The 24,380-nt window shown below is 50.5% G+C and overlaps 1 protein-coding gene across 1 annotated transcript in view; it reads left to right on the forward strand.

The window, feature by feature from the left end:
- The window catches only part of Acacb (acetyl-CoA carboxylase beta), a 105,123-nt gene that overhangs the window by 60,549 nt on the left and 20,194 nt on the right, over positions 1 to 24,380 (forward strand). Inside the window, exons 20-37 of the mRNA XM_005344256.3 lie at positions 2,505 to 2,651; positions 3,352 to 3,540; positions 4,987 to 5,087; positions 6,013 to 6,101; positions 6,202 to 6,326; positions 7,983 to 8,096; positions 8,421 to 8,534; positions 9,054 to 9,143; positions 11,134 to 11,252; positions 12,178 to 12,315; positions 12,805 to 12,901; positions 12,988 to 13,095; positions 17,143 to 17,199; positions 17,431 to 17,472; positions 18,251 to 18,466; positions 20,009 to 20,164; positions 20,836 to 21,039; positions 22,130 to 22,285. Of these exons, the coding sequence (XP_005344313.1) occupies positions 2,505 to 2,651; positions 3,352 to 3,540; positions 4,987 to 5,087; positions 6,013 to 6,101; positions 6,202 to 6,326; positions 7,983 to 8,096; positions 8,421 to 8,534; positions 9,054 to 9,143; positions 11,134 to 11,252; positions 12,178 to 12,315; positions 12,805 to 12,901; positions 12,988 to 13,095; positions 17,143 to 17,199; positions 17,431 to 17,472; positions 18,251 to 18,466; positions 20,009 to 20,164; positions 20,836 to 21,039; positions 22,130 to 22,285 (2,262 nt within the window). The remainder of the gene's footprint in view (positions 1 to 2,504; positions 2,652 to 3,351; positions 3,541 to 4,986; positions 5,088 to 6,012; positions 6,102 to 6,201; positions 6,327 to 7,982; positions 8,097 to 8,420; positions 8,535 to 9,053; positions 9,144 to 11,133; positions 11,253 to 12,177; positions 12,316 to 12,804; positions 12,902 to 12,987; positions 13,096 to 17,142; positions 17,200 to 17,430; positions 17,473 to 18,250; positions 18,467 to 20,008; positions 20,165 to 20,835; positions 21,040 to 22,129; positions 22,286 to 24,380) is intronic.

A 24,380-nucleotide genomic window follows, 5' to 3' on the forward strand; every position in this document is an offset into this window, starting at 1 on the left:
CATGCGGTATGTAACACGTGGTCCCGCAGCTCTGGGCCATGCGGTATGTAACACGTGGTCCCGCAGCTCTGGGCCATGCGGTATGTAACATGTGGTCCCCACAGCTCTGGGCCATGTGGTTTGTAACATGTGGTCCCTGCAGCTCTGGCTGGCCCAGAAGCTCCTACTGTGTCACCTGTTGAGGGAGAGCAGACTGGAGTCTCTCTGTTCCTGGGCCTGTCTGTGTCATTTGTAGGCACACTCAGCCCTGGTGACAATGTAATTGGAAGCCCCTGGCAGCCATGCCCCTGTCTTCTCCAATTCCTTTACAGCTCTTCATCCCACTTGGAGCAAAGCCCAGGTTCTTCCCAGGACCCAAGAGCCAGAGAGCTGCTCCCAGTGACTTTAGGGCTTTCTTTCTATCCTTGGCATCTTCAGGAGTCCACACAGGCCTCCTTCCTGGAGCCCGTTCCCTCCACCTGGAAGGATCTGCCCCAGGAGTGCCTCGGCTCACTCCCACCCTAAGCTGATTGGTCTGGCTTCTCACCCAAGCCCATGAAGCCGACTTTTTTCTCTCATTGCTGGGGTTGACCCCACAGTCTTGACCCTCCCTGCTTGGCAAGCTCTCCAGCATTGAGCTGCATCCTCAGCCCTTGGATTTAAAAAAAAATTTATTAATTGCTGTTATTATTATTATTAGTAGTAATAGTGTGTGCTTTTGTGCCATTGTGTAGGAGTAGAGGTCAAAGGACAGCTTTGGGGGATCGGTTCTCCCCTACCTGCATGGCAAGCGTATACCTGCTGAGCTATCTCACAATATATATTGACAAGGTCCTGTAGCTCAGGCTGAGCTGGGCTCACCATGTAGCCCAGTCTGAATTTGAATTTAAGGACTTTCTGTCTCCACATTCCAAACTGTAGATGTATCCCCCCATCATGCCTGGCTCCGTGAGCTATCTGGGACTACCTTTAAAATATGATTTTGTTCATTTAATGTCTGATATATAAACCAGGTTTTTTTTGAGACAGGGATTTTCTGTAGCTTTGGAGCCTGTCCTGGAACTAGCTCTTGTAGACCAGGCTGGCCTCGAACTCACAGAGATCTGCCAGCCTCTGCCTCCCGAGTGTTGGGATTAAAGGTGTGCGACACCACTGCCCAGCATAAACCAGAGTTTATATCTCATACAGCTTTAGATTTGCAGGATTACAGATCCCTCAAAGAGTTTTCCTATTTTGTGCACCCAGTTTCCTATTATTAATTCAGTGATATTTATTACTAATTACTGTTCATGTAATTTCTATTGTGATCATAAGCTCCACTAATCACAATGGACCACTGCTGATGTGTTATTAACTAACATACATACTTTACTCAGATTTTTAAGATTGTGGTTATTCTGTATAACTTGCTATCCTCACCCCTCTGTGTGTGTCCACGTGCTAGGGACAGAACACAGGGCTTCCCGCATGCTAGGCATCATCTGCCACCCAGCCTGCCTCTGCCATTTTGAAATGGGCCATTCAGAGTGTCAGGCATACATTGTTGAGCACCCATCACCACTGCTCAGAACCCTTTTTTTCTTATAAAACTAAAATCATGCCCACTAGATACCAACTTTTTATTCCCTTCTTGCCCAGCCCCTGGCAACCTCTAGCCTGCATTTTCCCCAGGATCTGACTGCTTTAGGTTTCTTGGATGGCGGGAACCACACAGTTCTGGCCAGTTTGTCACTGGCTGGTTTCACTTAGTAGATAGCTCAGGGGGAGTGTGTGCACATTATGTCCAAGGCCCTAGGTTCAAGTCCCAGGGCCACATAAAAAAATGGAGCTGGAAAGATGAGTCAGAGATTAAGAACACTTGGTGCTCTTGCAGAGGACCTGGGTTTGATTTCCAACACTCACGTTGGGCAGCTCACAACCGGTGCTTCTGGCCTCTGTGGGCACCTGCACACAAATGCACACACCTAGCCCCATATACACACAACTAAAATAAATCTTATATTCAGAATAAATTAAAACAATTAAATCACATTAAATAAGTCAGACATGGTGGCACAGGCATGCAATCCCAGTGCTCAGAAGGCTGAGGCATGAGAAATGTGAGTTCGAGGCTGACCTGTGCTATGTGGGGAGACCCTGCTTCAAAACCAAACAGGGAAGGAACCTACGAAGAAAACCAAAAGAAGAGTCAGGAGATAATCTTTATCAAAAGGAAAATCAGAATAAAAATAGAACCCCTCTAAAATTGTTTGGAATGTAAGTTGTCAAATGTATGCCATTCACAAAGGGGATGTTGTGAAAAGCCTGGACCCAAACTTGAACTTAGTAAGGATGGGTTCCCAGGATGATGTATCTCTTGTTCTTTCTCAGGCTTCAGATGAGTAACTCAGAGGTTTTTGGGTCAGTCTTTTGCCTTGGTCTGTCGTGACCCGTCCTTGTATCTCAGAGACCCCATGGTCTGTCCATGTCTCGTGTCTCATCACGGGCTCTTTGGTCTGTTGTGACCCATCCTCATGTCTCACCAGGCGCAGCCATTCACAGGGACACTGCCTGCCCAGCAGACCCTGCCCATCCTCGGGGAGAAGCTGCACCAGGTGTTCCACAGCGTCTTAGAAAATCTGACCAACGTCATGAGTGGCTACTGCCTGCCCGAGCCTTTCTTCAGCACAAAGGTGAGGACCAGCAAGATCCTGGTGTGCACAGGGCCCTGTACTCAGCCAGGAGGGTTTCCTGTCTGCGTAGTCGCTTTGGGTGACTTAAGTGATTCTCTTCATTTCCACTGTGATGGGGTAATCATTCTGCCTGCTTGCTGTGGCTGTCTCTTAAAAAAAAATGAAAAATAGCTAAAGAAGGAGAAGAGGTTGCTCAGTGGCCCCGGTGTTGAGAGCATGTATTAATTGCTCTTCCGGAGGAACCAAGCTCAGTGGGTTCCCAGAACCCATGAGGGGCAGCTCATAAATGCCTGTAACTGCAGCTCCAGGGATCGAATGCCCTCTGCTGATTGCTGAGGGTACAGCATTCACGTGCACACCTCACATGCAGACACAAACACATGAACATAACTTTAAAGTAATAAAAATAAACTAAAAGAGAATACAGGTGAAGAACAAGCTTTGGATTCTACCTGGCACCAGTCAAGTGCCCACAAGCGTTAGCTTGTCATATGACCTTATTTGTTCTCCCGTACCACACTGGCTGTCTATTGACCCAGGGAGGGACACAGGGGCTTCCACTCCAGACTGCTCCAGAGGCTGCTGGGCTCCTGCATTGGAAGGTGTGGCCTGGGTGGGTTGAGTCGGGTAGGGTGCCCCTGGGCGATGGAAGTGTCCACACGTTTGTAAGGTGGTGGCTGATGTCATTGTCCCTCTGCAGCTGAAGGAGTGGGTCCAAAAGCTCATGATGACGCTCCGGCACCCATCCCTACCTCTGCTGGAGCTACAGGAGATCATGACCAGCGTGGCAGGCCGCATCCCAGCACCCGTGGAGAAGGCCGTCCGCAGGGTGATGGCCCAGTATGCCAGCAACATCACTTCAGTGTTGTGCCAGTTCCCCAGCCAACAGGTGCGTGCCCCAGCCGGCTCCGGCCAGCCACACCTATGCTCACTCCCTCATCTGGCTTCTTTTAAGATGGGCCAGCACCAAATGTTGTGGGCCCGTGCTTTCTTTCTAACTTCCGTAGGACTCCAGCACATTCTCCCAAGGGTCAGGCCTCACTCCAGCGGCTCAGGTTCAGGGGTGTGTGGCACAGCTGCAAATCAGACTAGCTCAAATCATTAGCTACAGAATCTTGTTCCTGGGTCACAGGTTTTGGAAGTCCATAGCTGTAGGCCTCATGCGCCTTGGGACTAGAAACCATCAGCATATACACCCCATTCAGATAAAACCTCATCATCCTTTTTCTGGGCTGTCTAGTTTATTTTCTGCTGATGAGCAAGTCAAGGTCACTTTCTCTCCTGCCTTCACCGTTCCTTCCTGCTGTCCTCACCCGTCATCCTGCACACACCTTTGCTGTCGGAGAAGCCAAGTCAGGCCGTTCCCAAAAGGCCAACAGCTCTAAAGGTTGAAACTTTTGTTTTGTTTTTTGCAGTGCTGGGCCTCAGGCATGCTAGGCAAGCACTCTACCACTGAGCTACACCCCGAGCTCCTGAAGGTCGGAATATTGTTCAGCCATATAAGAGGGATGGCATTGTGATTCACGCTCCTACACGGATGAGCCTTAGGCTAAGGGAAAGGAGCCGGTCAGACACATTGTCCAGAACGGGCAGTCAGTGTAGAGAGAAAGTCAATTAGTGGCCTTCAGGGGAGGGATGGGGAGGCCAGGAGAGGAGAGCGGCACCACTGAGCCTGTACGTGACAACTGGAGGAGGAACCAGTTCTGTCCTGACCAGAACTGATGAGGCCCCATGGAGAGAAGGGTGCATTTGGGACATTTCTGAAATTTCTCATTAAGGCAATTTCTAGTTTTAATTTTCATTAAAAATCCCTTTTGGGGGCCCGTGAGATGGCTCAGCAGGTGGAGACACTTGCCAAACAAGCATGGTGCCCTGAATCAGATCCTCAGAACCCACATAAGGGTAGATGAGAACCAGCATCACAGTATCCCCAGACCTCCTTGTGCGCCGTGATGCAAAAATCCCCGCACATGCCAGGTACACACACCACAACAATTTTTAAAGGGAACATACCAATCACATGAATTTTCATATAAAGACAGGACCCTTCCCCCTCCTGCACCCACACTTTTGCTGAGTCCTCTCAGCAGGGAAGGGAGAAAACATTTCCTTCACTCTCTCTTTGTGTGAATGTTGTCATTCTGAGCTCCTGGGTCCCCAGGGAGACACTGACAGGGTGGGCAGGGCTGTTATGGAGAAGCCAGGTGGCTTGGGTCTTCTAGCACAACCAGGCTGGGACCTCCCTGGGAGCCTGTGGGGTCCCCCGGGATACTACCCAGTGGCCACTGGATTCTGTGGTTGGCAGTGGTCTGACCTGTTTTGATTTCTTATCTAGATAGCCACCATCCTGGACTGCCACGCCGCCACGCTGCAGCGTAAGGCAGAGCGCGAGGTCTTCTTCATAAACACACAGAGCATCGTGCAGCTGGTCCAGAGGCAAGTGCATCCTGGGCCCTCCAGAAGCCGGAGTAGCTGTGTGAAGCCCTGGCTCATCCCCCAACACAGGGAGGGAGAGGCGGAGAGGAAATCTGTCCCCTGTGTTTAGGAATATGATAGAAGAGGAAAAACACAGAGGAATACCACATTGCATTCTGTTTCAAAAAGGAAGGGAAATTTACAAAAAGTATTGGCAAACATCTTCAAGTTTGACTTTTTAAAAAACATCTTTGTATGTTACATAGGTCATTGGAAATTTTTGTTTTGTAATTAAAATATACTAAAATCAGCTTTCCTCTTTTTAGGAGCTTGACTCTTAAGGTTTTTCCCCTTCTTTCTGGCCTTGTCTGGAGGCTTAGTCTAGAGACTGGTACAATCTGGTTTCTGGTTTGATGGACAAGTCATAGCTCCGCTGACATGCCTAGCTAGAACTAAGTCTGCTCCATGGTTCTCCGGGCCTGAGGAGTTGGAGTGTTCTCCCCTTCCTCCTCCTCCCCTTCCTCCTCCTCCCCTTCCTCCTCCTCCTCCCCTTCCTCCTCCTCCTCCTCCTCCTCCTCCTCCTCCTCCTCCTCCTCCTCCTCCTCCTCCTCCTCCCCTCTCTCTTTCCCCTTCCCTTCTCCTTATTTCCCTCCTTCCTCTTTCCTATCTTCTCGCTTCTCCTCTTGCAGTGCAGATTGCAGCCAGGGCTTTGCACATGCTAGGGACACGCTCTACCACTGAGCTATGTCCCAGCTCTTGCTTTTCTGAGACAGTCTCCCTGTATAGTGCCACTCTCAAACTTGAAGTCCTTGTAGGAAGAGTACTCTTGCAGGCATGGGCCACTACGCCTGTGCTTCCCTTCTTAAAGGTGCCACAGCTCTAGCTGAGCTATTTCAGGGTTGAGGAGGTGGTGGGCATGGCGACAGGGTGGCTTCTGGTCCCCTAGGTACCGCAGCGGGACCCGTGGCTACATGAAGACCGTGGTGCTGGACCTACTGCGGAAGTATCTGAATGTGGAACATCATTTCCAACAAGGCAAGAGATGCTACCCACCACTGGTGACAGGCACAAACTCTGGGCAGGGCAAGGGGGACGTGCCAACCTCACCCTTCTGGGTCTCTTGTCTCCCTCACAGCCCACTATGACAAGTGTGTCATCAACTTAAGGGAGCAGTTCAAGCCGGACATGACCCAGGTGCTGGACTGCATCTTCTCACACGCACAGGTGGCCAAGAAGAACCAGCTGGTGATCATGCTGATAGTAAGATGGGGACCAGCACCCCAGGTCGGGGTGGGGCAGGGGCTTTTCTCCCTCTTCCTTCTTCTCCTCCTCTCCCTCCTTTTCCTTCCCCCCTTTTCAGTTCTGGCGTGGAACCCAGGTCCTAGTCCTGCTAGGCAATCCTCTGTCACAAAGCCACACCCCCAGCCTAGTCCCAATAATTTCTAGGATTGGTTGACCTAGCTATATGATGTTGCCATTGCTTACAGTCTGACTGCACAATAAAGCTTTATTTGTAACAGTAGGCAGTGACACAAAGGACCTGCTCTGTGCCAAGCCCTCTTTGTTGCTTTAAACATTTATCAATTAGTTTTAAAGATTGTATACTAAATTCATTTGATTATTTTTATTACTGTTGTTGTTGTATATGGCTCAGGCTGATCTTGAACCCCTAGCTAGAGAGCCCCTTCTGCTTAAGGTTCCTAAGCAGTCGGGACTGTAGAAGTGCACCGTCCTATGCCATTACTGCTAGGTTCTCTCCAACTTCAAGGGATGTGGACTGTTGTCACCGTCCTTTGGCAGATCGCAGAGAGCTGGAGTTTCAGCTTACTGACGTGGGTGCCAGGAACCTTACTTGGGTCCTCTGTGAAAACATTAAGTGTTCTTCACGACCAAACCATCTCTCCAGCCTGTACGAAGTGCTCTTTGAATGCTGGCTGGGCCTCTTGGAAAGCCCAGTTGCTGGACAGCAGCCACAGGGAGGGGAGGAAGAAGCAATGCTACAGCTGTCTGACCCTATTGGGACTTGAGAGGGAGAGAGTGACAGGCTGTTCTTGGGATTCCACAGGAGCGAGCGCTTGTTGTGATTGGGACAAATCATGCATCTAGGTGAGAGGTGACTCAGCCTTTAGGTAGCAGTGTGTCTTACAGGACAGTGTGGGCTAATTCGGGTAGTGGAGGTCAGCGGCTTAGCAAACCTGCTTCCTCCCATCACAGACCTCTCTCCAGTGGCTGTCTAGAGACCCCTTCTTATGGTCCCCCAAGCCCTTCTTACAGCGAAGACACACGAGGAAATAGGCCATGTGCACACAGTACCGTCTGCAGCAAAAAAACTCCTCCCTTGGCAGAAGGAAGGCATGCATGGCCAGGGAGATGGCTCGCTCAGTGGATAGAACATGTGTTGTACATGTGTGGGGACCAGAGTTTGGACTCCCAGCATCTGCATAAAAAGCTAGTGGATGTGGTGGCCCACTTGTAATCCCAGTGGAGGTGGAGATAAGGGATTCCCTAAGGCAAGCTGCCTAGGGTACTAGCCAAATCAGTGAGTTCCGAGTTCCAGGTTCAGGAGAGACCCTGACTCAGAAAATACAGTGGAGAGCAATAGAGAAGACATATGAGGTGGTCTGGTCTTGTTCCCACGTGCATGTGTGCACGTGTGCATGCTCACACACACATATAGTACATGGTAAAGAGGTCTGCTGTATTTCCCTTCCCATCAGATGTGAGGGTCCATGAGTCAGGAAATGAATGTGTGATATGAGTAAATGGTAGGCAGTACCCATGTGACAAGAGGTAAGGGCATTTTAAAAGCTGACTGGCTATGTCCAGAGAGTTGAGATTAGACCTCCACTCCAGACCAGCCAAGTGCTGGCCAGATCTCCAGCAAAGCCAACCTGGGTTTTGTTGTTGTCCCTGAAGGATGAACTCTGTGGCCCAGACCCCACCCTGTCAGACGAGCTGACCTCCATCCTCAATGAGCTCACACAGCTGAGCAGGAGCGAGCACTGCAAGGTGGCCCTCAGAGCCAGGCAGGTTGGTCTCAAAGTGTGTTGCTATGTGTGTGCATGCATGCATGCATGTGCGTGTGCTGCTGTGTGTGTGCATGTGTGTGTTGCTGTGCATGCATGCATGTGTGTGCATGTGTTACTTTGTGTGTGCATGCATGAGGATGTCTTACTATGTGTGCGCACACACGTGTGTGCATGTATTGCTTGTGTGTGCGAGTGTGTTGCTGTGTGTGCACACACGTGTGTGTGCATGTGTGTTGCTGTGTGTGCACATGCGTGTGCATGCATGCATGCGGCCCTGCCCCCTCCCAGCTTCTCTTATATCTGTCTTCCCTCCTCTTCCCTACAGGTCCTGATTGCCTCCCACCTCCCCTCCTACGAGCTGCGACACAACCAAGTAGAATCCATCTTCCTGTCTGCCATCGACATGTACGGCCACCAGTTCTGCCCGGAAAACCTCAAAGTGAGTCTTTGGGACCATGGTTTTCCTTCCCCTCAGGGTGCCCCCAGTTTAGTGACATGGAGTTCAGAGTGGCTGGGATGGTCCCAGGGACATCTGCAGGCTCTGGGAGTTGCAGGTGTGGAAGTCTGTTCACAGGATGCACAGGGCAACAGGCTTGAGGCTTTCCTGGCCAGTACAGGCTTTAAATTAAGGCATTCTGGAACATGCCAGGAGGCACGAGCCCTTTGTGTGGTGGTGGGATAGGGCCTCCTTTTCCCCGGCTCTTGCCAGGGTCCTGACTTATTGTAAACTTCTAGACACCAATCAACATTTAAAGCTGGGGCCTTGTCCTGACCACAGTCACCCCACAGCCCTCATTGCCCCATCTCCCAAGGCTGTGTGCAAAGGAGTTCCCTGCTTTGGAAGACCTCACTGCGACAATGATTGCGACAGAGTCTTCTTGTGCCTGCTGCTCCTGCCCAGCTTGTGGTCAGTCTGCTCATGCTTTGTTTGCTTTTCCTCTCCTTCTCTTCCCCATAGAAATTGATACTTTCTGAAACGACGATATTCGACGTCCTGCCAACTTTCTTCTACCACGCTAACAAGGTCGTCTGTATGGCATCGCTGGAGGTAAGTGGTAGCAAGTCATCTAGAGTGTACGCCCACCTGCATGGCCGGACCGTGAGCTGTGCACCTGTCGCGTACGACCTTTTCTCTTCAGGGAAGGGGTTGCTATTGCCATCTCACAGAGAGAGAAACTGAGCTGAGTGGGGAGGTGACTTTCTCAAGGCTACATAGCCAGAGACAATCAAGATTCACACTTTATTGGTTCTGCAAAGTCCATGCCAGGAATACTGACGTGCCCTGTGGCATCACAGGCTCCTCCAGACAGGGCACAGCTTGATGCCACTCCCCAGTGCCGTGTCAGACGCACCTTGTCCAAACTGTTTACTCATGAGTGTTTGGTATCTCGGACAGACTTCCCTGCCTGGCGCAGAAAATGCAGGCGACCTGCCTTGGGACAGGGAAGGGCTTTCCCAGTGGGACAGCCACTGGGTTCCCTGAGCACAAGAGCCCAGCAGCGTTCAGGTCCTCTCAGGAATGCCTCTCACAAATAGGAGGCAGAGACTCCTGTCCTCAAGACCTCCCTTGACCCTGGACTGAGTGACTGATGGCTTTATCTCACCCTTTACCCTCATGCTCAGTCTCCCCTTCTCAAGAGCCCCCCTTTTCCTGCACTTTTTAGACCCTGTGGATTACCCACTCCATGCCAGGTTTGCCTAGGGCTTCAAGGTGGCTGGTTTGGGTCTTTGAACACATGACGGCTGCAGGGGCCATGGGCTGACAGCCATCACTCTATAAGGGGTCCTGAGGCCTCACCTCAGGCATGCTGACAGTGTTAATCCCTGTGTGTCTGTGAGGGCTTTCTCTAGGATGTACCATCTAAAAACTTTTAGTTAGTTAATAAATACATTTGTGTGTGAGAGAGACAGAGACAGAGTTCAAGAGTGTGCATGTTCCACGGAGACACATGGAGGTTAAAGTTCATCTGTCTTGGTGTGGCTCTTCCCTTCCAGCTTGGCTTTTTGAGGCAAGGTCTCTCATTTCTGCGGCCAGGCTGTGTACTGGACTCGGAGCTTCTGGTTTGTTCTCCTGCTCCCCCTCTCACTGTGGGGACACCGGGAACACAGATGCATGCCAGCACATCTGGTGTTTTACTTGGGATCTGGAAATCAAGTTCAGACTGTCAGGCCTGTGCAGATGTTGCTTTCACCCACCGAGCTGTCTCTGTGGCTCCAAGATGGACTTTCATATGTTCCAGTTCTGTGTCAGGTGCATTGGCCGAACGTGGTTCAACGTTTTCCTGGTGACTCAGGAGCCCAGGAATGGACAGTCTAGGCTCAGTCTCATGGAAGACAGAGAAAGACAGATTTTATTTTTAAATCCCTAAAGGGTTAGGGTCCCCAAGCACACTCCAGGTTAGTGATTTACACAGGTTTTGGGTTGTCATGGTCGCATCGGTCATGGAATACGCAGAGTGGAAGGCAGACAACAAAGAGTCAGGCACTTGGGTGATGCTAAGGGGACCAGGGTGGGGATCCTGGGGAGTTCTCTGAGGGGAATCACAGTGAGGGAGCTCCTCTGACACCTGGGAAGCTCATGGGACACCAGGTGTTTTTAGCATCGGGGGTTTTTAGGGAGGACTGGGCTCAGTAGCCCTCTGCCTGGTGTATACTGATGTCAGAACTATGAGACCAAAAGCACGTGTCCATCACACAGCATCAAGGCGTTTAGGCCTCAGGAAGTTTATCAGAGAAAAGAGGGACTGCGCCCCAAATCCAGGCTCCTCCAGCAGCCTCTCTGCTGCTGAGGCCTGCAGCGCTCACCCCACGGCTCTCTCTAGGACTTTGTGGCTAGTCTGGCTAGTGAGCACCATATACACAGATACACACTCACTTTTTCAGGGTGGCTTCCATGCTGCAGCAGAAACAGTGTCTCCTGCTGTCTTGAGAAATCCACTTTCATGTAGCTTAGGGAGCCTGCGGAGGTCCTGTGCACAACCCTTCACCCCATCAGAATCGGCTAGCCTCTGAACGCCACTGTCCTTCTGCTCTGGCAGGTTTATGTGCGGAGAGGCTACATTGCCTATGAGTTAAACAGCCTACAGCACAGGGAGCTCCCAGATGGCACCTGCTTTGTGGAGTTCCAATTCATGCTGCCGTCTTCCCACCCCAACCGGTATGGAGGTTTCTCCTTGTTTCTTTCCTCACTCTCTTGTCGCTGGAAGGATCCAGCAAGTATGTCTGGCTTCCAGGGAGCCGCAGAGGAGACCTTTTTCCACCTGTAGGCTCTGCGGCCTTGCACGCTCATCTGTAGGATGGAGGTAATCATCCACGCCCATCTCTGTCTCTTGTCTAGTGACCCATGTGCTGCCTTAAAAGACAGTGAATGTACATGAATGACAATACAGCTCCCCAGTCTCACAATGCTCGGCATGGCCCTCCGAGATGGCAGCACAGCAGGGCACACTCCCAAGTCTCAGTTTCTATCACCAGCTGAGGGCCACTGTGCAACGGCCCTCCTTCCCAGGGAGAACAGGGCAGCTCTGGCCTTTGTGCACCGTCTTTTCACACCTTATGGCTCACCCCTCCCACACCTGATTCCAGAGTCCTCACGTGACCAGACTGGATTGGTTCCTGGGAGCGGTGGCCCTCTAAATCCTTAGCAGCTACTGACCTTATCCCAAGGGAGATTTGATGGAAGAAATGAAGAGAGTGGAGGCCTGGAATGATCCCAGGACCAAGCTTGCCTCTTTACCAGCTGCCTAGAGCAGGGGCTCTTCAGGGGAAACTGAGGCTGGGAGCTTACCCTCTCTATATTCACCTTTTTGGATTTACCCTGGAACTATGTTGGGACTGAACTTTAGCTGCATCATTCATTCATTCATTCACTCACTCAGTGCCTGGGCTCCTTGTCTACTCCATGTCCAAGGAATCTGACGTGCTCCTTCAGCTCCTGCCCCTAACTGCAGTCCCCTGTAGGCCCCGTCTCAGCGAAGGCTCTTATCCTGTCCTGTTCCGGAATCCCAAAGCATCCTATGCAAGAACTCCCAGGGCCACGGCGGTGGCATCAGCTGCCCCAACCTCTCTCTCTCCCCCTGCAGGATGGCCATGCCTATCACCGTCTCTAACCCTGACCTGCTCAGACACAGCACGGAACTCTTCATGGACAGTGGCTTCTCCCCACTGTGCCAGCGCATGGGGGCCATGGTCGCCTTCAGGAAATTTGAAGAGTTCACCAGGTATGGAGCAGGAGCTGCATGACTTTCCCAACCCCCAGCCATTCATTCACTAACACTCGGGCTCAGGGAATCCCAGACAGGCACAGCAGTTAAGAATTATAGACTCCTAGCTGGGCGGTGGTGGCGCACGCCTTTAATTCCCACACTAAGAGGCAGAGGCAGGAGGATTTCTGTGAGTTCAAGGCCAGCCAGGTCTACAAGAGCTAGTTCCAGGCTTTAAAGCTACACAGAGAAACCCTGTCTTGAACAACCAAAACCAAAGCAAAACAAAAAAAAATAACAACAACAACAAAAACAACTCATCTTAGTTTATTAAAAAAAAAAAAAAGGAATTAAAGACTCCTTAGGGAGTGATGGGAAAGGTTGGTCCATGGTGCTAAGGGATGTAACTAGGTAGGAGCCCAAAGTTCTGGCATGCTGTTGCACCACAAGGACGGACCACATCCTTTTGAGGCAGGACCCTCAGTTTTCCTCTGTTCCACCCCCCAGGAACTTTGATGACGTCATCTCCTACTTTGCCAACGTGCCTAAAGACACTCCCCTTTTCAGGAAGGCCTGTACCTCCCTGTATGAGGATGATGGCAAGGTAAGCCCAGCGGATAATGTGCAGCTCTGGGGAGGGGCAGGCTGTGGTCCTGCCCTCTGCCCCCAGCCCTTGTTTTTCTCTTGCAGAGCGTTCGAGAGGAGCCCATCCACATCCTGAATGTGGCCATCCAGTGCGCTGAGCACCTGGAGGACGACGCTCTGGTGCCAATTCTCCGCACCTTTGTGCAGTCTAAGGTATTCCCAGAGGACAGGCTGTCGTCCCCTGCTCTGTGTCGCTGTCACAGGATGCCTGAGGTTGGGAATAAAGTAAAACGTTTATGGGAGATTAGAGAGATGGCTCAGCAGTTAAGAGCTCTTATTGCTCTTGCAGAGGACTCAGGTTCGATTCCCCGTACCCACACAACAGCTTACAACTGTCTTTAACACTGCTACTACACAGATATACAAAGAAGCATAACACTCAGATACATAAAATAAAACTAATTTTTTTTAAAGTTAAACATTCTGGAGGTTGCACCAGCAACTCTGCTGGCTCTCACCATGGCTCCTGCAGTCTCACAGCATGTGAATGCTATTCCCTCTCAGGACGCGTGCAGGAGAGGGAGGGGCCACACCAACCCTCCCTCACTGAACTGACCCTTGCTGTGAGACCCTCTCCACGGGTCTTGTCTCCAGGACCCAATGACATCACTCAGAGGTGACACCTCAAAGCCTTTCACATTGCAAGGGATTAAGCCTGTGAGTTTCCATGGTAACCATAGTCACAGGGTTCCATGGGAACCATGGAGGTAACAGGTTCCTTCAGAGGAGGGCGGGGCCTGGGGAGGGTGCTGAGCACCTGAGATGGCCTGGGGGAGTTTGAGAGGCCCAGATGTGGTATTCCACCCTAATTCTGCTAGTCCTTGAAGCCAGGGTCCTTGTGAGAGGACATGGCGGACCTCAGCGTCTCTCCCAGGTTGATTCAGTGAGGAAATGACCAATGTTACACACATGTGCCTAGTTAGAAGCAGAGGTCAGAAATATTGGGGGGAAAGGAAACTTGTGAAGTGGTCTCAGGAGTGTGCAGACCTGTGGCAGCTGATCCTTGCAGATGTCCTCATGCCAGGCCAGCTGTTGTGTCCATTTCGGACTTCCGGCTGTGGACAAGTGTGAGCAGGCCAGCTGTTGGTCCATTTCGGACTTCCAGCTGTGGACAAGTGTGAACAGGCCAGCTGTTGGCCCATTTCAGACTTCCAGCTGCGGACAAGTGTGAGCAGGCCAGCTGTTGTGTCCATTTCAGACTTCCAGCTGCAGACAAGTGTGAGCAGAGTGCCAGGTGTGGCACAGCCAGGCCGGCGGGTTTCGTCACCGTGTGACTTTCCCCTCTGAACCTCAGTTTCTCTATTTGTGAAGAGGGATGCTGAGATTCTGCCAGCCAGGCTGTCTGAACATCAGTCTTTGGTCCTCATGATTAGGTCTAACCTCATGTGGGGAACTCCGGCTGTTGACTTTCTGTCTGTCTGTCTGTCTGTCTGTCTGTTTGTCTGTCTGTTTGCATGTCTCTGTAGGAGGGACCTCTTCCCTCCACCTGGCTTGGGGCCCTGAAAAGATGCTTTCTGGTCCAGGGAAGGAATGCCAGGTTCTGAGTTCTGTTAACTGGGGACATTATTTTTGTGAATGTCTTTAGGCTTTATCTCTATAATCAGTAATTCAGGTTGTTCACTGAAGAAAACTTTTTAACTGCAGACACATCTGAAAGTAGATTTTATTTATTTATTTGCATTTATTTATGTGTTTGTGGAGGCCAGGAGGCAACTTGTGTGAGTTGATTCTCTCTTCCACCATGTGAACCATGGGGATCAAACCTAGATTGTCAGGTCTGGACACAAGTGTCTTTACCTCCTGAGTTCTGGAAGGCAGTTTAAAAACAAAACCCACAGCCCCCATCCTCTAGGCAGGGATGAGAGGACTTCATCTCCAGTCCTCTGCTCCACTAATTTCTTCCTGTCCCAGCTGATAGTGCTTTCAGTTGCTGCCCTTCTGTGTGAAGGAACCCTCTGACCAGCTGCTGCCCCACTGTGTGACGGGTTCCCTGAGCAGCAGCTCTCCCACTATGTGACGGGATCCCTGACCAGCAGCTGCCCCACTGTGTGATGGAACTCCTGACCTGCTGCTGCCCCACTATGTGACAGGACCCTCTGACCAGCTGCTGCCCCACTGTGTGATGGGACCCCTGAGCAGCTGCTGCCCCACTGTGTGAAGGAACCTCTGAAATGGGGGCTGCTTTGCCTGATCCCTAGCCACATCAAATGCAGCTCAACAATTCTTGGGGTTCTTATGTAGGGAGGGTGGTGGGGAGAGGTGTGAGGCTCAGCCCTGCAAGGATAGACGGTGAGGAATCCTGCAGAGTATCATGGGTGCCACATAGTTGTGGAAAGGAGCCACTCCAGGGGGATAGCTGTGATAGGTGAGGATTATGTGTTATGTTTGATGCACTGAAGAGAGGCATGCTAGAAGGGTATGTGCCTAGGGGGTGGGCATGTGTACAGTTTTATTATTGGGATTTTGTATTAAACATGTTGGTTGGTACACATTTGCATATAGCTCATGCATGCACATATACATATGCATTCACTCATGTGCACACATCCACGTGAATTCTGCACACATCCACTTGCATTCACTCATGTGCACACATCCACGTGCACTCACTCATGCGCACACATCCATGTGTATTCACTAATGCTCATACACCACTTGCATTCACTCATGTGCACACATCCATGTGCATTCACTCACGCACAACTTCCTTAGCAGAGAACTCATGATCCAACTACTCACCCACTGTGGTGTCTTTGTTGTTTTAATTTTTTTAACTTAAAATGTTCTGTGGGTGTTTTGCCTGCGTGTAGGTCTGTGTCCCATATGTGTGCAGTGCCCTTGGAGGCCAAAACAGGGAGTCACATCCCCTGGAAATGGAGTTAAGAGTTCTGCACAGCCATGTGGGTGCTGGGACCCGAACCTGGGTCCTCTGGAAGAGTAGCCAGTGCTTCAACCACTGTGCCATCTCAGCCCCTTGTGCCTGTGCTTGCCGTTATTTTCCTCAAATGTCTTTGGTGCACTTGTGTTTCTTTAGCTTGTTTTTGTTTTGCTGGGGGTTTTATCTTTTGTTTTTTGAGATAAGATCTAATGCTGTAGTCCTGGCTAGCTTGGAACATTCTGTGTAGCCCAGGCTGGCCTTGAATAATCCTCTTGCCTCTGCTTCCCAAGTGCTGCCCACCCAGCTTTCCTTGTTGGACAGGCAAAGACTGTTTCCCTTGTTACTTTCCTTACCAGGCTGTTAAACAGCAAGCCTATTTTCTTGTCCTGTGGGTTTGTCTTTCTTCATAAACCTTTATATTGTCTTGTGTGCTCCATTTGGGGAGCAGCTGGGAGCAATTCTTCTTTTATGTAAGGTTTTAATTAGCTCTAAGGTCATGTGTAGATATAGCTGAATTTTCACTTTGGTGGTCAGTGTTCAGACCAGAAGGGGGTGCCCTGGTCCCCCAGAAGAATGTGGCTGTGTCCTGACTGAGTGCCATCTGCTCCGGGGTCTTCTGTACAGAGCTTCGCAGTTCACACTCTCGCACACATCTCAGGACTTGTGTGAACACAGCGTTTTTCTATGTTGAGCTATAAGTCACCTAGTGTATAACACAGCCATTGAAAGTGTATAATTCAGAGTGGGGATGTAGCTCAATGCTTGCCTGAAATACTAAAAGTCCTAGGTTCAAATCCCATTACTCCAAAAAAAATATCAAAAAGTATACAATTTGACGCTTTTTTTTTTTTTTTTTGGTTTTTCGAGACAGGGTTTCTCTGTGGCTTTGGAGCCTGTCCTGGAACTAGCTCTGTAGACCAGGCTGGTCTCGAACTCACAGAGATCCGCCTGCCTCTGCCTCCTGAGTGCTGGGATTAAAGGTGTGCGCCACCACCGCCCGGCCAATTTGACGCTTTTTAAATATGTTCACAGAGTTGCACGGCCTTCATCCTACTGTAGTTTTACAACATTGCCTCCCAGAAAACCCAAACCCAAATCCTTCCCCTGGCTCCCTCCCCAGCCCAGCCTATGCAGCCACTGTCCCACCGCCTGTCTCTGTAGACTTGCTAATTCTGAATGTTTCCTGCATGTCTCCTGCTAGGCAGTATTTTGACTGGCTTCTTGCATTTATTACACTTGTAGGGTTCATCCACATGCAGGCATCAGGACACTGGGGCTTTACTAACCAAATAATATTTCACTATCTGTGGCTTTTAATGCAGAAACACATCCTCATGGACTACGGACTCAGAAGGATCACATTCCTTATCGCCCAAGAGGTTAGTCCCAATTCTTAGTTCATTGTCTTCTCTGTTCTCCAAGCCTCTGGACCAGGTATTTGATATTTATTCTCTAGGGTGGGGTAGAAGCAATGAGTTTCTAGAACAGTCTTTCTGGAGAACTCATTCTGAAAATAGACCAAGTCATCTTTAATAATCACAAAATAGGCAGAGGAGGGAGTCAGAGTCTTGCTTGACTTAATTACCTCTTGCTTGGATTTCTTTCTGCAGAGAGAATTTCCCAAGTTCTTCACGTTCAGAGCGAGAGACGAGGTATGGATGAAAGTGTGGACACTGTCCTCTGTGGGTGCCCTCCACCCCAGCCTTGCAGGCATGCTCAGAGCCTGAGGTGTGGGCCCTCACGTTTCCCTGGAACGACACTGCCAGAAGGACTTCCTGTTTCCTGCAGCAAGCTCAGACACGTGGGATTCCTACCCACTTGCTAAGTTCTGTTTTTGATGCTGTGCTCAGGCTGACTTCCAGCTGCCTGCTTCCTAAATAAATATTGGAGCACAGTAAAAGCCATGTCATTAGATATGACCTGTGGTTTTCACAGTTACCAAATCCGTGTGGTTCATCACCCTAAAACACGTAGAGCCCAGCCCCTTCTGACTCCTAGAGCGGGTGGCCTCGCTCCCAGCGCAGACCCAGAAGCCCAGCAAAGCTCAGCGTTTTGATTGGCTCAGGGTCTGCTTTACTCAGCTAAACACCATCCTTCGTGGGAGGGGGGGGACTTCTCATTTTCTCTCTGGTTCAGTTTCCCAAACTGCCAGCTGATTCCTTTGGCTGTCTTATCTCTATAAAGAAGGGTTCAGAAGTTGAAGACAGACAGCAGCCTTGTGGCTCTGGCATGTCCTGGGGGAAGCGGGGTGCATACAGAAGTTGGTGTCACAGTGTCTGTGACCTCCAAAAGCCTTGAATCCCATCGATGAGGTTGCACAACAAATGGGTCATTTCTGAGTGCCAGCGTTTGGCAGCATGGAGCCTGGACCGCTCAGGCATGTCCTCACAGAGTCAAGCGAGCTTCTCTCTCTCTCTGACTGGCCTACAGTTTGCAGAAGACCGGATTTATCGCCACTTGGAGCCTGCCCTGGCTTTCCAGCTGGAGCTGAGCCGGATGCGGAACTTTGACCTGACCGCTGTGCCCTGTGCCAACCATAAGATGCATCTTTACCTGGGTGCCGCCAAGGTGAAGGAAGGGCTGGAGGTGACTGACCACAGGTTCTTCATCCGCGCCATCATCCGGCACTCAGACTTGATCACCAAGGTAAGGTGGCATAGGGTGCCTCCACCCCGCCCCGAGCTACTTCCACATGCTTGGGCCTTCTCTTCCCCAAGTCCCCACCTGGGCTGCTTGCTGGGGATCAGGAGGTGTGCTCAGCACACAGGACTCTGCTCTTGTAGGCATCCCAGTCAGTGGCGCCTCAGCTAGTCTTGTATTTTGTGATATTTTCTGTGTGAGAAGAGAGTTGGATGGATGGAAAGATACTGATTTGTTCGGGAAATTTCTTGGGCTTGCTGCTTGACCACTGACTGGTGATCACATTATGAAAAGTCAAATACAGTTACAAACCATTTTAAAGTCAAATGAGGAGTAGGGGAGATGGTTCAGTAGGTGAAGCGGTCGCCACACAAGCCTGAGGAACGGGTTCACAGCCCAGAACCTGCATAAAAACCTAGGCAGTTGTGTCGGCTCCTAGTGATCCCAGCAGAGACTGGGAATTCCCAGGGCAAGTAGGCTAGAGCAGCCAAATCAGTGGGAGATCATTTGTCGAGAAATAGAGTGGAAGACTAGAGACACAGCTCACACCTGCTTGTGACTCCAGCCCCTGGAGTCCATGGGTACCTGCACTCAACACACACAACCCCACACAGACACACACGTACACATGGTTTAAAAAAGTAAAACCAAAGAAAGCAGAAGGCAATGGAGGAAGACAATCAATGTAAGCTTCAGGCCTCAGTACACATGTGCTCCACACGTTCCTGAGCATTGAGACTCACACGCGCACACACATGCATGCACACACACACATGCACAGACACACAGCATACTGCCACACACACACACACACACACATGCACAGACACACAGCATACCACACACACACGTGCGCACACATACGCACACACACACACACACAAATACACACAGCATACCACCACACATACACAAAACACCTTTAAAAGATCACATGAAAGCACTAAGAACTCTTCTGTGGAGGGGCCAGTCCACCGGTGACCTTTCTAGAGAGGAGTCCATCCCAAATGGAAGGTGTACTGATGGCGGCCAGAGCCAGTGGGGGCTAGCATTAGGACGTTTTACTTGTGGACCCTGTGTGTGTGAATAAAGACCCACTCACAATGCCTTCCATTTCTTTACACGTCCATGACATACTGCGTGCGTGTGTATGGGGGGGATGATTAAAAAAGTCAAATCTGCCACTGATGGATTTTAAAAAATTACATTTATACATGTATTTATTGGGGGCAGGAGCACCACCATGTGTGTTTAGAGGTCAGAGACAACTTGTGGGAGTCAGTTCTCTCCTACCATGGAGAGACTGAACTCAGGCCATTGGGCTTGGCAGCAAGCATCTTTCGCTGCTGAGCCATCTCCTAAGCATTCCAATGCTGCAGCCCCAGATGTCAGAGCACCAGGGAGCAGAAGACAGAGGCTGAATATGACATACAGTCTCAGTTTCTTCTTCCCTCAACTGGGCTCTGCATCTCAGCAGACACCCCAGGAGGGGGTGCATGGGCTCCCCGCCAGGCCCTGTGACTGAGTCCGGCCTTCCTCCTTTGGCAGGAAGCCTCCTTCGAGTACCTGCAGAATGAAGGGGAGCGGCTGCTCCTGGAAGCCATGGACGAGCTGGAGGTGGCGTTCAACAACACCAGCGTGCGCACCGACTGCAACCACATCTTTCTTAACTTTGTGCCCACTGTCATCATGGACCCGCTCAAGGTTGTACCGCTGGTGCTTTCCAGGGCTCTAGGTGCCTTTCCCGTGGTTCTTCACGCCACACTGCTTTGGGGTTGCGTCTTTTGGCCCTACAGCCCTGAGTTTCAGGATGAGCCTGTGCGTAGCTCAATCAGGAGAGAACAAACCTGCCAGTCTATCCAGATGTCTGAGCTCAGACAACAGGAGCACCTAGAATTCCCAGCAGAGCTCATATCCCCTCCAGGCTCTGCTGGGCAGGATGAGAGCCTAAGGTCTGAGGCTGGGGCATTGTGCACAGGCCGGTTCTGCCATAGGCAGACCTCGGTGATGCCAATTAAAGGATCAGAGAAGACTCCAGTATCTGTAGGCTCACAGAACCCATAAGGACCCATGCTAATGCCCTGGCCTGACTAGATCCCACAGTCCAGAAGAAAACTACATGGGCCTGAGAGGCACGGAAGATTGGGTGACACATGAAGATGAGTTCCGTGACTCGTCACCCTGTCACCGGGGGTGTAGCTCAGTGGCAGAGCATCTGCCTGGAATACACGAGGCTCTGGGTTCCATCCTCATTGGTTGTTAGCAGCTAATAGTGGGTGTTGGGTACCAGGCGTCCTGCATGCCTTGCTGCCCCCTTGCTGTCAGCATTGCCTTGGTATGTGGGGTAGGCTCTGATGGTGTGCGTTTCTCGGCAGATCGAGGAGTCCGTGCGAGCCATGGTCATGCGCTATGGCAGCCGGCTGTGGAAGCTCCGTGTGCTGCAGGCAGAGGTCAAGATCAACATCCGCCAGACGACCACAGGCAGTGCTATCCCCATCCGCCTGTTCATCACCAACGAGTCTGGCTACTACCTGGACATCAGCGTCTACAAAGAAGTGACCGACTCCAGATCCGGAAATGTAAGGGTGGCCGCCACGGTGTCACGAGTCAAAGGAGATGCAGCTATCTGGGCATCAAGATGTGGGTTAAAGCCACCACCATGGTCCTCACCTTGCTTTGTCTTGGATCATGGCAGCCTCCAGTAGATAGCTTCAGGGTGTGATGGGCATCATAGCTTCCTGTCTGTTCACCCTCCGAGGCAGGGCATGCAGCCCTATGGCAGACTCCATCCCGTGGCCATGCTGTAGGTGGGAAGAGGGATTTGTGGCAATTACCATACAGAACACACATTGGTCTACCTAGAGATACATGCTTCCCCCAACCACCTTTCAGAAAGAGTTTTTATTTTATTTTTTAATTTTATTTATTATGTATACAATACACTGTGCTTCCTCCATGTATGACTGCAGGGCAGAAGAGGGCACCAGATCTCATTGTAGATGGCTGTGAGCCACCATGTCGTTGCTGGGAATTGAACTCAGGACCTCTGGAAGAACAGTCAGCATCACTTAACCTCTGAGCCATCTCTCCAGCACCCAGAAAGAGTTTTTATAATGAACCCAAAACTATTTTACATGTATATGTATGTGTCTGCATATATGTGTATATATGTACTTTTTATTTTACATGTATATATGTGTGTGTATCTGCATATATATGTATATATGTACTTTTTATTTTGAAATGATGAGACTCAAAGCTCTCAAGTTGCAAAAATTAGTACAGAACAAAATAGTGACTGGGCTGTACCTCTCAGGCAGCTTCTCACAAGGACACATTACAGTTGACTGTAGTATGCTATCCAAACTCTAAGTGGCACAGGTACAGTTCTGGTGGCCTGACTCCCCATGGTTCTTATCTGCACACCTTGGGGTTGGGCTTTGCCACCACCATCATACTGGAGCTCAGTCTCCTACTCCCGCACGCCCTTCCTGCTCTGGTTGCCACATGGCAAAGCGCATACATTCTGAAGAGCTGCCTCTCACTGAGCTTTTGTTGCAGACTCGGGTCGGGGTGGGACTCAAACCCAGGTCACTGGAAGAGCAGCCAGTGCCCCTAACCTCCCAGCCACCTCTCCAGCCCCTCTCCTTTTTCTCTCTTTCCATCCAGATCATGTTTCACTCCTTCGGCAACAAGCAAGGAAGCCTGCATGGCATGCTGATCAACACAGCCTACGTCACCAAAGATCTGCTCCAGGCCAAGCGATTCCAGGCGCAGTCCCTGGGGACCACCTATGTGTATGACTTCCCGGAGATGTTCAGGCAGGCAAGTCCTGCGGGCTCAGATGGCACTGCCCTTGAGGGTCCCTTCCCCCTCCTTCCACCAGAATTCATCTCTTGTCCTAAGTTATGCTTCTGAGATTCCTTCTAGATGAGGTCTTCCTGGAAAAAAATTAGTTAATGCAGGAGCGACTTCATGATACTTTCCCCAAAATAAGCCTAACTCTGGCCTGCTGACAGGTGACATGGTGTAAACCTTTAGAAAATGAAGGGGAGCCGGGCAGTGGTGGCACACGCCTTTAATCCCAGCACTCAGGAGGCAGAGGCAGGAAGATCTCTGTGAGTTCGAGGCCAGCCTGGTCTACAAGAGCTAGTTCCAGGACAGGGACCAAAGCTACAGAGAAACCCTGTCTCGAAAAAAAAACCAAAAACAAACAAACAAACAAAAAAACCAAAAAAAACACGTTCCCCCCAAAAAAGGAAGAAAACGAAGGGGGTTGGGGGGAAAAGTTGCTCAACGTTTTAATATTTGCTCCTGGTTTGTTCATGTATTTTGTATGTGTTTGCTTGTGTGTATGTGTTGGTACATGTACACATGTGTGCATGTGTGTAAAGGTCAGAGGTCAATATCTGGTATCTTCTTTATTTGCTCTTGTCCCATTTTTTTGAGGCGGGCTCTCTCAGTTAACCCGAGGTTGCTAATTTGGCCAGAATGGCCAGCTAGCGAGCCCCCAGAATCCTCTTCTTTCTATCCTCCCAGCTCCGGTTTTTCTTTGGATAGGAATTGAACTCGTGTGTGTGAGGACCCTGCTTTCCTGACTCAGCCATCGCCTCCAGCCCCTGCTTCTCGTTTGTTTGCTCATTTATAACTTAGCCGCTGCTTGCCAGGCCCCATTCTGAGGCTAAATGGGCCATGGAGAGGAGGCAGTACCTGTGTACATGTGTATATGTGCATATGTGTATACAGTGTACATTTTGTTTTAAAGTAATCGGTCTCCTGATAATCAAGAAGTCATAAAAACAGTGCCAAAAAAAAAAAAGGAATTGAACTGAACAATCCCCTGAGCCGTTTCCTCAGTGACAACAGCATTCCTGTGCTCCATTTCCCCAGAGATATTCTGGTTCGTCACAGTGTGTTACCAAGACAGGAAATTGATCCTGGTGCGGCTGATATTGGCTTTGAGCAATCCTTACCCCCATTCTTTGACAGTGTCTGGGGAGCTGGGTGCAGTGGCACCTGTTGCAGTCTCAGCTGTTTGGGAGGCTGAGGCAGGGGCATCACTTGAGTGGAGCAGTGGGAGGCTGGCCTGGATCGTACAGCGAGACTCTGTCTCGGAATGAAGGGAGGGAAGTAGAGCGTTGTTAGGTTCTCCTGAGGGGTATCTGTGGCTCCCCGACCAGCTCCAGGGGCCAGCGCACACACAGGCACAGCACTGGAAACAACCAGGAGTTCTCTGTTCATTCTTCACTGTGTGCTTGCATACATCCCGAGTTTACTTGCCCATGGTACATGTCTCCGGGTGCCTACTGAAGCCAGAGGGAGTTAGAGCCCCTGAAACTGGAGTTCTGGGTAGTTGTGAGCTGCCCGGTGTGGATCCTGGGTCCTCTGTGAGAGCAGTAGAGCCCTCTTTAGCACCGAGCTATCTATCCAGTCCCAAGCTGAATTAATACTTTGGAAAGTATAACCTGGCTGGGGAAGTGGCTCAGTGAGAAAAGGGCTTCTCACGCAGGCAAGAGGGCCGCATTCAGACCCCAGAACCCACTTTAATAAACCATGTGTAAACACGTCATCCTGAGCGCTTGAAGTCAGAGGCAGGGCAATCCCTGGAACTTCCTGGCAACCAATCTAGATAATCAGTGAGATCCGGGTTCAGTGAGAGACGCTGTCCCAAAAAAGAGGTGGAAAGTGATTGAAGACAACACCCAACATCAACCTGTGGTCTACATACACACCACACACACACATATCACACACACACCACACCTACACACCACACCACACATACACCACACCTACACACCACACAACACACACAACACACCTATACACCACACCACACACACACCACACCTACACACCACACACACACCACACCACACACACCACACACACACCACACCACACACACACCACACCTACA

The sequence above is a fragment of the Microtus ochrogaster genome, chromosome 2 (genome assembly GCF_000317375.1).
Source record: "Microtus ochrogaster isolate Prairie Vole_2 chromosome 2, MicOch1.0, whole genome shotgun sequence".
NCBI lineage: Eukaryota > Metazoa > Chordata > Mammalia > Rodentia > Cricetidae > Microtus > Microtus ochrogaster.